The sequence below is a fragment of the Macrosteles quadrilineatus genome, unplaced genomic scaffold (assembly GCF_028750875.1).
Source record: "Macrosteles quadrilineatus isolate MER2022 unplaced genomic scaffold, UCM_ALF_1.0 Scaffold_1__1_contigs__length_201487025, whole genome shotgun sequence".
Taxonomy (NCBI): Eukaryota; Metazoa; Arthropoda; class Insecta; order Hemiptera; family Cicadellidae; genus Macrosteles; species Macrosteles quadrilineatus.
In genome coordinates, this window is record NW_026542594.1 from 65,337,905 (window position 1) to 65,352,025 (window position 14,121).

The following is a 14,121-nucleotide window of genomic DNA, read 5'->3' on the forward strand; positions in this document are numbered from 1 at the left end:
TCGGGTTTTGCTGCTAGTATAATATATAAATATGTGTCCGTGTATCTTAATAATTTTTGTTCGATTTTATGAAATTTGGTTTAAAGGCATAAGGCAAGATAAACTTGAATTAGTTTGTGAACCAGCATGATCGGTCCACGGAAACCTTTGCGGGGGGTTTTACGGGGTAAAAATTGGGTTTTTTTCTCATGTTTGACCCTCAAAACACAAAATTTCCAAATTTCTCTCTACACCTTTTTAAAGAGCTTAAAAAACAAATAGATTAGTATATCAAAGTGTTTTTGTACGGTTATTGGTAAAGGAGAAAATTCAAAAAATTGTAAATTTAATATTCCCATGTTATTCTTATGGAAAATATTGTAAAATATTGTAGTTTGCTAGTTTCCTATACCTATTTTGATAAAACTTGGCAATTTTTTCTTTACTAAGCTATTGATATTTTACTCTACTAGTTTCCTTGTAGCAGCAAACCTAGGTACTCGTTAGCCCTAATGTTATTTAAATAGGAATAATTGATAATCAATTCAGACAATGGAAATTAGCTTAGTCAGCAGGTTTGCTGCGGAGGGGATATTTATACTTGATTATAGTTGAATTAGTTTGGGCCGATGCTTGGTTATAAATTTTGTTATTGTCTTTACAAACCTTTTAACATACTAGATGTGCAAACAAGAACATGTTCCACATGAGGCTCAAATCTAGGCACTCGTAGGTATTTATGCAACTCATTTATACCTCCAATCCTTGGCTACATAGAGTTGATTTTGGACACTTTCTGTAGCCGACTCTGTATCCTTCCCACAAGTAAAAACCAGTCACTGGGTTAGAGTCCAAATAATCTTCCTGCAGGGTGTCTAGTAGTCGGAAAAAAAGGGAAATTCGGGAATTAGTATTGAATTTCAAAATGGTTTTGTAAAGTTGAGATTTAGTCTTTATTTTGATATCAAAGTCGGTAATTTTAATGATATTGCTAAGATCTCGCAAGACGACGATCACTTTTCCGTGACCGTGGAAGATGAAGATGCCTGCACGGGCGCGGGAAATGTTCATGATTTTGCCGCGATCGTGGACGACGATGATGACGTTTCCGTGACCGCGGTAATCAATGATGATTTCAAACGACCGCGGGAAAGGTTAATTAATTTTGCCGCGATCGCGGACGACGACGATGGCGTTTCCAAGACCGTGGAAGACGATGATGATGTCTACACGGCTGCGGGAAATGTTCATGATTTTGCCACGATTGTGGACAACAACAATGACCTTTCCGTGACCGGGGCAATCAATGATGATGTCAAATGACCGCAGGAAAGGTTCTTAATTTTTCCGCGATCGCGGACGAAGACGATGGCGTTTCCAAGACCATGGAAGGCGATGATAATGCCTACACGGCCGCGGGAAATGTTCATAATTTTGCCGCAATTGCGTACGACGACAACGGCGTTTCCAAGACCGTGGGAGATGTCGATGAGGTTTCTGTGACTGCCGGGGACGACAATGATGTCTACACGGCTGCGGGAAATGTTCATGATTTTGCCGCGATCGTGAATGACAATGATGACGTTTCCATAACCGCGGGAGTTGATGATGTCTACACGGCATGGAAGATGATCATGATTTGGCCGCGACCGCGGACAATGACGTTTCCGTGACCGTGGGAGTCAATGATGATATCTACAAGGGAACAAGGCCGTGGGAAATGTTCATATGACACTCACTTTTTATGACATAAAGACAGGAGTTGGTGTAGCACAACCAAATTATTTACAAAATTTGGTTAAACTATAAAAATTGGTATCGGTATCAAGAATTTACATTTTGGTATCGACATATCACTTTGTTGAAAAAACTAGTCTTGAAAAATCTGGAATTTGTCTAGAAAAGTCTGGAATTAGTCTTGAATTTTAAAATGGAAATAAACAAGACACCCTGTTTCTGTAGCTTAGTTTGCCCTACAAGTTTTACTTATGATATAATGTTTCAGATTGTGATGGATAACGGGCCTGCACATAAGAATCAAAACGCTGCCAAGTTCCATGAAGCAGGAGAACAAATTGGTGATCCAGTTGAAGTCAGCGTTCTTCGCAAAGAAGACTTTGATTTCCACAAAGGTAAACATACGATTTTCTTGTCAATTAGGCTTGAATAGCTTTATTATGGGAACAGAAATTACTGGTTCTTCTTTAAATTTAAAATTTGATAAGGTTGATTATACATGGTTGATTAAAAGTACTTTTTAACTTGATTGGGTTCACAAAGATTAACCATTCCAGGTACAGACACTCTCAACGGATAAAGCTGTAAAATTATTATGAAAACACAACAAACTGTAGGAAGTCCTTCATAGCTGTCTAAACACTTGTAGTCCTCAGATCTTTGGTCTCTAGATGTTCTTTCCAATCTTGGAGTTTGGTTTAGAGTAACCATCAATAACCATCAATAACCGTTTATGAGATTTATATAAGAGTTTAACACTATGTCTTATCCCATCAATTATTAAAACTGTAAAATGAAACATACCAAATTTCCTGAACGTCAAACCACATTCCGAGTTGAAAGCGTATTGAACCATAGATCAATATCATTCAATGTGTTATAGGGCCGAAATTTTCAAGTATTTCAATAAATGTTGTTACCAAAACAATAACTGTAATATAAATTATTAGATCTCAGCTGTGAGAGTATTAAGTATTTTATTAAACACTCGTAAGTTGGCCCAACTTAAGTAAACTGCTACCTTGGTTACTTACTGATGTTGGTCATTAACCTTTACTATAATGATGAACACAAAATGTAATATTAACACGTTCGCTACCGAGCGTTGCATATATGCGACGACGCGATCATTGCCACGGACCGAGGTATACAATTTAATCTTACACTTAGACCGGCTGTCACTTGGTTAACAGTACATGCAGACCACGGGCAAAAACCTGTTATATGTGGAATAAGCTATTACTGTAGTACTCATGGTAAAACCTGGACCCGGGACCGATTTACTTTTTCGTTTTGAGGCCCCTAGAGACCAAAAACACCATCCGTTCAAATTTATATATACTAGCAGTTACCTGGCGTGCGTTGCTGCGCTAACAAAATATATCTGTCTGTGTGAAAAGCATGTTTTTTCTACATTTAAACCGACGATAGTCAGGGGATTGCCCTAGTGCCTTATAATGGTGATTGCGAAAGCAAGACACAAAGGATATTGTAGTTGCTTAAATTCAGAGGTTAATTCGGTTGAAAATATATATATATATATATTTATTTGTGATAATACAAAATCTTGGCCTCGCCAAGTTTGCAAAACTTGTCGGCGAGGTCCAATTGATTCACAAAAATTTAACAAATAAAATTTACATTTTTTTCCTTTTTAACAAATATAAATATTTCTTGCGCTACTAATTCCATGGCGGTTTGTGGCAGGCACCTATAGTTATACATAATAATGGCAGCAGAAATGTAAAATTCTATTGGAACACTGACGCATATATGCGACGGCAGTCTATAGGTAGAAACCGGCCGTCGCATATGTGCGTTGCTGATCTATATGAATGAAAAATGTTGTACTAATGCGTTAGCGAGCGTGTTAATTCAATCATTTTACTTCAAAATACTTTTATAGTGTCCAAAGCAGGTTGAATTTGTAGGTTACATTATATGGCCAGTAATAAACAAAAGTTGTTGGGTTTCACTTTGCACCTCTAGATACTGCCTCAATTATCAGTATTAATATGTGACAGTCCAATTTCTGTATCCAAAATTAGTTATGATTTTTTTTATTTTTAATTGGCTCTTTTTCAATAACTATAAATTATTACTTAATTAGATTTCAAATTATATGAAATAAAATAATTGTTGATACAAAAACGTTACATAAATTAATTGATGAATTGTTAAGAGCAGTATCTGGTGTCTTGTCAATTTATCGTGTCAAAATCTGAAACATTTGGTAACAATGTGATTGCGTCCACCCGTAAAAATATCTTTTAGTCTTAACAACACCGGTTATCTCCTGAGAATGCGGAACACTTGTTCTTAGTTGAACACGGGTAATTGTCAGTTTGGATTTTTTTGTTACTTTCTTCCTTTTTGTAAACCGACATTTGGGATGACTAGTCTTAAACATAATCGATGCTCAACTGTACCAATAACAGTAGTTTTGTTGTTGTATCAAAAACTGCTCAAAACGCTTATTTTTCTTGAACGAAATTTAAAATTTCATTGGAAAGTTAATATTGAGTGATGTTTGAGACTGTGTTTGTGTTTTTAATAAATGTAATATATGTGGTTTGCAGGTAAGAGTGAAGGTGACGATGTCCATCAAGCCAACAACTTGCCATCAACCAGGACTCCTAGAGGACATCAGGGTCCTGCAGCGTTCCTCATAATGGCATCAGGACTTGACAAGGTACAAAGTGGCTTATAATCTTATACATTAAAACCTGGTTTTTTTTATTTCAAGATTCTAAATCAACCACAGGACAAATTTTCATGATGTTCAAATGTTGAAAATAATTTTAGTTGTTCCACCGTTTCAGTTTTTTAGGAATTAAGTTTTAATTTTTTTTCAAGTCTAGCAGCCGACGCTATCATTTTCAGTTTGTTTTAATGTAATTTGTTTCAACTAACAGCTGGTTTCCATTCAACTGTCACTAAAATGTTTACGTTACACTATAATATACGTTCCCTTTTATACTAGGTATGCAATGCACTTGTCTGCTTGCAATATTGAGCGGAGCTAGTATAATAATACAATGCTTTATTAATTCCAAAGTCAATGCTACATCTGATTAACGTAATTGGGATGTATACTTGCACTATCATAAGTCAATGCTAAATCAAGTTTACGTAAATGAAATGTCTCCTTACAGTATCTAAAGTCAATTGTACTTCTGCTTCACATAAATGGGATGTCTACTTGCAGTATGTAAAGCCAATGGTACATATACTTCACATTCAAATAAATGAGAAATCTTCTTGCAGTACCCAAAGGCAATGGTATGATCCACATGAATGGAATTACATGGTGTTGCAGTAGCCGCAAGATCGCTAAATTTAAGCTAAATGGTTTACATTTACATTGCGTCGTCCAGTGGTCCATTGTAGTAGTAGCCTACACTATTATAGTTTCAGACTTCTAGAGTCCACCATCAGGTCTGACAAAAACATAAAGTCATCTATCGGATATGGTTAGATCCGTCATTACCATTGTAGAACACACACAATATAAAATATACTCCAACAGACCACTTGACGACACGAGGTAATAAAAACCATTTAGTATAAGTGGAACGTCTACTTGCAGTATCCAATGTCAATGGTATGTTTGGATCACATAAATAGAATGCCTTTTTAGTTTTTCCAGTATCCAAAGTCAATGGTAGGCTATATTGTTTTTAGGGGTCTGCGGGTGTACTGTCTTTAAATACCATATTTAATTGTAATATTTATCAGCTGACTTTTGTTTGTTTTTGTTTATGTGATGAGTTTTGGAAATTGGTATTAAAACAGGGTTGATCTTATCTTGGTTTTATTTTATCTTCAAACAACATACAATGGCGACGAGGATGAGGAAGAATGGTAGAAAACATCAGGAACTAGAGGAGGAACGCATAGTGATACCGAACAAACCAATGTTTTGTTCTAATTTTGATAAATTTGATGAAGACAATGAGACATGGACATCCTACATGGTGAGAGTAGATAATTTTTTTGACTTAAATGAAATCACATCAGAAGTAAAGAAAAAGCAGTATCTGATAAATTTGTTAACACCTAAAGTATTCCATGATCTAAGGATTAGCCTAAGCCCATCTAACACAGAAGATAAAAGTTACAATGAATTGTGCGAAACTTTACAAATTTTTCATAAAACTTTAACCAGTGTATTGAAATAGCTAGTAACTTTGAACAGATCAAAAGTGAAACTGCAAAAATCCAAGAATCAAATTTGTATTCAAAAGTGGAAGAACAATTTCAGATTCAAGGAAGGAGGAACACTGGATATGCGCAAGGAAGAAAGGGTACTACAGCTTGTTTCAGGTGTGGAGGAAACCATCACGTTAGTATCTGTGAAATTCCTAAAGACATAAATTGTTGGAATTGCGACAGAAAGGGACATCTCAGCAAAGTTTGTTGGAGAAAGAAGCAAAACATGCTACAAACTGACGACGCTTCACCAGATAATGAATATGACGATGAGGGTGAGTGTCAAAATGTACCATTCATGTCTATGTTATCCATTGTAGATAGGCAGAAAAAAAGTAGTAAACTATATAAACTGTGTGATAGTATTTATCAACCAGAAGCTGTCAACAGGCCGAGGAAAATTATGTTAGAATGCACCATTGATGACAAGCGTAACTATTTTGAGTTGGATACTGGTGCTGCGGTCAGTACAATACCTTTACATCTGTTTCGAAAATTATTTCCAGAAAAGATTCTAAATAGAACAAGAATACGGTTAGGGACATATACAGGAGAAATGATTCGCCCCGTAGGTTTTGCAACAGTCAAAATTTGTTATAAAGATCAGATGTCTGTGGGCAACCTATACGTTATTCGGGGAAATGTAGACAGTGTATTTGGAAGGGAATGGTTGAAACTATTCAACATTGAGCTTCAGAAAGAGAATGACCACAGAACTAAGAAGGATGGAAACATAGTGGAATACAATAAGTCATTGACAGGAGGCCGGTACCACGATAGGAAGGGATTTAATCACCCGGCACTCGACCAGATATCCAAAGAGCCTGCGACTCGATTGGCCACCAAGAGACAGGCGAGAGATGAAGCTAGAGAAATCAGGACGAAGGAACTAGAAAGTTACCAGCTTTACAGCAAATATAACTTTAAAAACCACGATGTATACTCCACTCCAAATAGAGCTAGCTCTGCCACCAATAGTAGATCTCAGCTGTGCTCAAAGAACAGCTATAAATCGTCAAATTGTACTTCTGAGGACTCTATGGAGGAGGTTAACAGCACGCAAGTTGCCAGTATTGATCCAAGGGAATGTGAGGAGAAGTTCCGCAAAGCTGTGGTGACCAAAGCACATCTGGACAGTGTGAAGAAGGCTAGAGTAGAGTACCAGAGTGATATGTCCAAGGACAAATACAAGGATTTTGAGAAACATCTTCAAGTGTTAAAAGATCACAAGGATACCAAACCTCTGAAGAAAGTTCAAGAACAACTAGGTGAAGAGCAGAAAACTGTAGAAGAACTAGAAGGTGTCCTACAACATAAATATGGGTCTGTAGATATTCAGTTGAAGCGAGTCCTAGAAGAATGTAATGGGTTGTTGGATGAGCTACGAGGACTCAAGTTAGAGTTAATGAAAGGGAGAGCTGCATGAGTTCTACACCGATGACAGGGACGTTATACAACAAAATAATTAAGAGAGCTCAGGTTAATTTTAAGGGGGAAGTGTTGTACTGTCTTTAAATACCATATTTAATTGTAATATTTATCAGCTGACTTTTGTTTGTTTTTGTTTATGTGATGAGTTTTGGAAATTGGTATTAAAACAGGGTTGATCTTATCTTGGTTTTATTTTATCTTCAAACAACATACAGCGGGTCAGACTTTTTTGGTTCGGGTCGGGTCGGGTCGGGCCAATAATTTTGGTCCTTGGGTTTCGGGCCAAAATCGGGTCGGGCCAAAAATTATTAATTACCGGATTTTTTTTTTTTTAACTCCTATCTGTGTTTATAATATTACTTGAAAATAACATATGGAAAAAGATTGTATTAATGTATATTATTTCATGTTCATAACTTATTTACAGCTTAGGAGTTGCCTCAACTGCAAGAAAGAAGAAAATAATTTTTTTTATCAAGCCATTCTTTCCCATTTTCATAACTGTTGAAATATCTAAACAGCTATATTACAACAAGTTTGTAATGGAACTTAATATAAATGGATCATAAACAAATCAATTAACCTTATCACAAGTTTAGGGCCTGTGGCTTCAAGACTGCAAGCAAGAAGAAAATAAAAATTCTATAATAATAATAGGTTAAATACCTTGTATACGTCCTCAATCCAAGTCGTCTTTTAAAATGACTATAGTTTCGGGGCCAACAGCCCCATTGTCAAATTTTCTGTCTTGTTAATTACTGTTTATAGCATTGGTCAAAGTTGAAGTACACATATACACATACACTGACACACGAAACATTTATATTTACACGTAACATTGAAAAATTCTACTTTTTGGCCGGCCTAAACAAAAGTGATTACTGTACATCATTGTGCGGACCGGTACACTGACTGACTGATTCGTGTTAGCCGATACCCTGGAGACGTTGACCTTGGCCTTGGGGGAGGGGGGTGATCAGCTGTTTGTCACTATTTCTATTGTTCAATGAATCGATGCGATCGAACAGAATGTTGGAATTGAAAGTTAGTTTTTCATTTAACACATCGTTTGGCGATTTTTTGAAAGCTTTATAAATTTCATAGCTTTCTAGGACGTTCATCACGGGGCCTTTATTGCATTTATGTAAAATTTCTAATCCTCCATTGGAACTTTTTATGGAATGGTTTTCTTTTAGAAAACCATTCCGGAGGATAGGTATTTCCGAAACTAGTATTTCGGAGGATTAGAAATTTTACATAAATGCAATAAAGGCCCCGTGATGAACGTCCTAGAAAGCTATGAAATTTATAAAGCTTTCAAAAAATCGCCAAACGATGTGTTAAATGAAAAACTAACTTTCAATTCCAACATTCTGTTCGATCGCATCGATTCATTGAACAATAGAAATAGTGACAAACAGCTGATCACCCCCCTCCCCCAAGGCCAAGGTCAACGTCTCCAGGGTATCGGCTAACATGAATCAGTCAGTCAGTGTACCGGTCCGCACAATGATGTACAGTAATCACTTTTGTTTAGGCCGGCCAAAAAGTAGAATTTTTCAATGTTACGTGTAAATATAAATGTTTCGTGTGTCAGTGTATGTGTATATGTGTACTTCAACTTTGACCAATGCTATAAACAGTAATTAACAAGACAGAAAATTTGACAATGGGGCTGTTGGCCCCGAAACTATAGTCATTTTAAAAGACGACTTGGATTGAGGACGTATACAAGGTATTTAACCTATTATTATTATTATTATTCAATCCAGGAGGCAAACATGGATAAAAATTCTATGTTTCCACCATGCAATATGAATCATTCATTCCCTGCCTCCTAACCTCCTCTCACACTTACAATAGCATTATTAGTTACATCATCATAAATAAAGAATTATCTATTATTGGCATTAGTATGCCTACAGCTTTACATAGGAATTATTTTTTATAGGGCCTAAAATAGTAATAGACTAAGCAACATGACAAGTGGAGAACTCATTGAAGAAAAGATATTGTGTAAACTAATTTACTATAAAACTCTAAAACAATAAATAACACACATACATTGTTTATGGTATAGTTATAGTAAAGACTGTAAAAATTGCATATCATGTCATACACAGTTATAGATACTGTACACAGTTATAGGTATTGCAAGAGATTAAAATCCTAAAACAACTGACTTTAGCTAATAAATGAAAAGAATTAAAAATCCATAAACTCAAGTCAAACAATATCACAATTATTAGGTACCCGAAAAGGAACTCTTAATATATAGAAAATTATATTAAATCAAGAGAAAAGAAAGTTAAATGCTAATTTGGCAACATAAGCAGACAGCAGAGACATTATAGTGCCCTAATTAGCAACACAACTCAATGTTTTTATACTGTAAGTCAATGTTTTTGAAACTGTAGGGTCTTTTTCTCGGAAGGAAGGGTAGTAGAATGTAAACAAAAAACCATGAATCACTCTCACAGCCGGGCCCGGGGACACTCAAGGTTACAGACCCTCCCCCTCCCCTCCCCTCCCATCTTACACAACCCGAGCCAGGCCCAGGGACACTCAAGGTCATAGACCTTCCCCCTTCCCCACCACTATTATGCCACCCGGTTGTTCCAATTGCTGACAAAATACAAGTAACAAAACAAGGAAGTAGAGACAAAAAGATATATTTTCTTTATTCAAAAATATAAAACTGTTACAGATAATTTCCAAAGAAATTAATTCATGGTAGTTTGTGTCTTGTAAATATTGTATTGGATCTTAGAAATATATTTTTTGAAACTCAATCTAACTTAAGAAAAAAATAATTTTACTTATGAAAACTTTCATAAAATTATAAAATATTTAGGCCTAACCTCTTTGTAGACTTGTTGATACTTAAAAAATTAAATGGTGACCATAAAATGCCGAACCAGACGATCAGAAGTGTTGTTTTGTTTTGTTACTGAATGACAAAAAGGACAATAGGAAAATAAAAGAACAAGATACAGATATGTACACTATATCAGATATTTCTTTTGTTTATAATTTATTATATAAATAAAATACTAAAATATAATTTAAACTAGGTATGGAATAAACAATAAATAATTAAACGGGTACCTCTGGATAAATAGTCTTTCTTTTGACTTCGTTTTCTTTGCACTGTTGCGTCACGGCTTTTGTTTTGTCAGTAGACGACTGGCTCTGGCTAGTGACAGTAAGGCAATAATTGCTCTGTTGTGTCTTTGTTCTTAAACGTGAGCAAACTTAATATTTAATTCTAATTTTAACATTTTAATTCCTCTGTAATAATGTATATAAGAGTGTTTCTTTGAAAATTACTTATTATAACTTTAAAAATAGCCTAATAATTATTTTTTTGGCCCGACCCGATCTTGGCACGAACAAATCTCTGACCCGACCCGGTCTCTCGGGCCTTCCACTGGCCCGACCCGACCCGAAAAAATCGGGGACCCGCAGACCCCTAATTGTTTTACATAAACGGTTATTTTGGTTTTATACTGACCACACCGATAAATCAACTTCCTAATAAGATTAAATTAGGCCTAGTTTAAATAACAAAATCTTCCTAACCTAACCTAAAAAAAAGTCCACCCTTAGGTTAGGTTATGTTAATTATTAGGGTGGTCGGTATAATACCAAAGTACCCATAAATGAAATACCTATTTGCAGTATCCAAAGTTAATAGCTAGTATTCTGCGCGTTTCGGGATGAGTGAACGTGAGCGAAACAATGGGCGAGTCCACCCGCACTTAACGGTGTCACTGGTAAACACAATGTTATTTGTATGGGCAAATCCACCAAATCTCAGTTAACAACAATCATAACTTCTCGTCCATTAATTTGTCCAGTTTTTACATTGGGTTTTACTATTACTGGAATAGAAGTGAGGACACAACAGAGTTATAGAACTAACTTTATTTTACAATAAATTATTAGAAAAACTCTTGAACATGAATCCTAAGCCCAAAAACACAAAACCTGAAACTATCTTGTTACTAGGCAACAACTTTCATTAAATTCAAACCATATGTTTGTGCTGTAAAGTCCAAATGTAAAAATTATTTCTTGACATAGTTAACTGAAGTCATTGGCATATTTGTGGTAAATTTCCAACAATTATCGATAGGTGGCTGTCTCCCTGACCCTACCACAGGCACTCCTGTGTTGACCTTGGCTTAAAGATACTTGCTCAGCTCCACAACCTGTTATATTAATGTTTTGATGTATGTTACAGCATGGTCTAGACTCCAAACAACCTATCAAGTACTCTCACTGGGACATTGCAGGAGGCAGTGGCTGTCTCCCTGACCCGGCCACAGGCCTTCCTGTGTTGACCTTGGCTTAAAGATACTTGCTCAGCTCCACAACCTATTATATTAATGTTTTGATGTATGTTACAGCATGGTCTAGACTCCAAACAACCTATCAAGTACTCTCACTGGGACATTGCAGGAGGCAGTGGCTGTCGCCCTGACCCTGCCACAGGCCTTCCTGTGTTGACCTTGGCTTAAAGATACTTGCTCAGCTCCACAACCTATTATATTAATGTTTTGATGTATGTTACAGCATGGTCTAGACTCCAAACAACCTATCAAGTACTCTCACTGGGACATTGCAGGAGGCAGTGGCTGTCTCCCTGACCCTACCACAGGCACTCCTGTGTTGACCTTGGCTTAAAGATACTTGCTCAGCTTCACAACCTGATATATTAATGTTTTGATGTATGTTACAGCATGGTCTAGACTTCAAACAACCTATCAAGTACTCTCACTGGGACATTGCAGGAGGCAGTGGCTGTCTCCCTGACCCGGCCACAGGCTCTCCTGTTCTGGCCTTGGCTTAAAGATACTTGCTCAGCTCCACAACCTGATATATTAATGTTTTTGATGTATGTTACAGCATGGTCTAGACTCCAAACAACCTATCAAGTACTCTCACTGGGACATTGCAGGAGGCAGTGGCTGTCGCCCTGACCCTGCCACAGGCCTTCCTGTGTTGACCTTGGCTTAAAGATACTTGCTCAGCTCCACAACCTGTTATATTAATGTTTTGATGTATGTTACAGCATGGTCTAGACTCCAAACAACCTATCAAGTACTCTCACTGGGACATTGCAGGAGGCAGTGGCTGTCTCCCTGACCCGGCCACAGGCCTTCCTGTGTTGACCTTGGCTTAAAGATACTTGCTCAGCTCCACAACCTGTTATATTAATGTTTTGATGTATGTTACAGCATGGTCTAGACTCCAAACAACCTATCAAGTACTCTCACTGGGACATTGCAGGAGGCAGTGGCTGTCTCCCTGACCCGGCCACAGGCCTTCCTGTGTTGACCTTGGCTTAAAGATACTTGCTCAGCTCCACAACCTGTTATATTAATGTTTTGATGTATGTTACAGCATGGTCTAGACTCCAAACAACCTATCAAGTACTCTCACTGGGACATTGCAGGAGGCAGTGGCTGTCTCCCTGACCCGGCCACAGGCCTTCCTGTGTTGACCTTGGCTTAAAGATACTTGCTCAGCTCCACAACCTGTTATATTAATGTTTTGATGTATGTTACAGCATGGTCTAGACTCCAAACAACCTATCAAGTACTCTCACTGGGACATTGCAGGAGGCAGTGGCTGTCTCCCTGACCCGGCCACAGGCCTTCCTGTGTTGACCTTGGCTTAAAGATACTTGCTCAGCTCCACAACCTGTTATATTAATGTTTTGATGTATGTTACAGCATGGTCTAGACTCCAAACAACCTATCAAGTACTCTCACTGGGACATTGCAGGAGGCAGTGGCTGTCTCCCTGACCCGGCCACAGGCCTTCCTGTGTTGACCTTGGCTTAAAGATACTTGCTCAGCTCCACAACCTGTTATATTAATGTTTTGATGTATGTTACAGCATGGTCTAGACTCCAAACAACCTATCAAGTACTCTCACTGGGACATTGCAGGAGGCAGTGGCTGTCTCCCTGACCCGGCCACAGGCTCTCCTGTTCTGGCCTTGGCTCAACGATACCTGCTCAACTCTAACTAGTGTTACTTAGTGTGTGATCATGGGAAAATTAATAAACATTTGTAAGGTATGGATTTAATAAGCAGACTGCTTTCCAATGAAAATGTATTACCTTGTTATTTACCTGTAAATAGTAGGGACCTTTTGTAATGTAATTGAGACTGATGGGTGACTTTTATAATAATTTAAATTTAATATTGTTTGGGACTTTTTTATTAGTTGGATTTTGGCAACAAAAACATAATTTAGTCAACATTCAAAAATAGAACTCTCTAAAATATTATGCTCCAATGTTTACTTTAGTCATTTATATCCTATTATGTAATAGGCCTATTGTTTCTTCATAATATTGTCAAACGGCTAAATCGAATGAATGAATGAATGAATGAATGAATTGAATGAATGAATTATTTCTTTATTCCAACAAAGTATATATACAGAATATGTACACAAATATTTAAAGGAAGAAAAAAATCATAAGTGAATTTAAGAATAAAATAAAATTAACCTTTACATTACATCTATGTTAAAAAAAAGCGTACATGTTTATAAGGAATAAGCCGACATGGGCAGCGAGCCTGTGCGTCGACTGTAGTTGCGTCCAAACATAAACATTAATAATCAAATGCAATAAATAAATAAATGACAGAAGATATGATGAGGTGAAATATGATGTAAATGGAGTTACAAGAACAAAAGTTTAAATAAAAATAATTGAACTGTAATAGTGACAGGAATTCT

The 14,121-nt window shown here is 36.8% G+C and overlaps 1 protein-coding gene across 4 annotated transcripts in view; it reads left to right on the forward strand.

Annotated features, from left to right (window-relative positions):
* The window catches only part of LOC128983424 (putative aminopeptidase W07G4.4), a 52,282-nt gene extending 40,552 nt beyond the window's left edge, over window positions 1–11,730 (forward strand). For all 4 annotated transcript variants that reach the window (XM_054402707.1, XM_054402708.1, XM_054402709.1 and 1 more), the window contains 3 exons: window positions 1,985–2,111; window positions 4,296–4,408; window positions 11,606–11,730. In XM_054402707.1, coding sequence (XP_054258682.1) covers window positions 1,985–2,111; window positions 4,296–4,408; window positions 11,606–11,716 — 351 coding nt within the window. In that variant the 3' untranslated portion in view covers window positions 11,717–11,730. The remainder of the gene's footprint in view (window positions 1–1,984; window positions 2,112–4,295; window positions 4,409–11,605) is intronic.
* The last annotated feature ends 2,391 nt before the right edge of the window (window positions 11,731–14,121 follow it).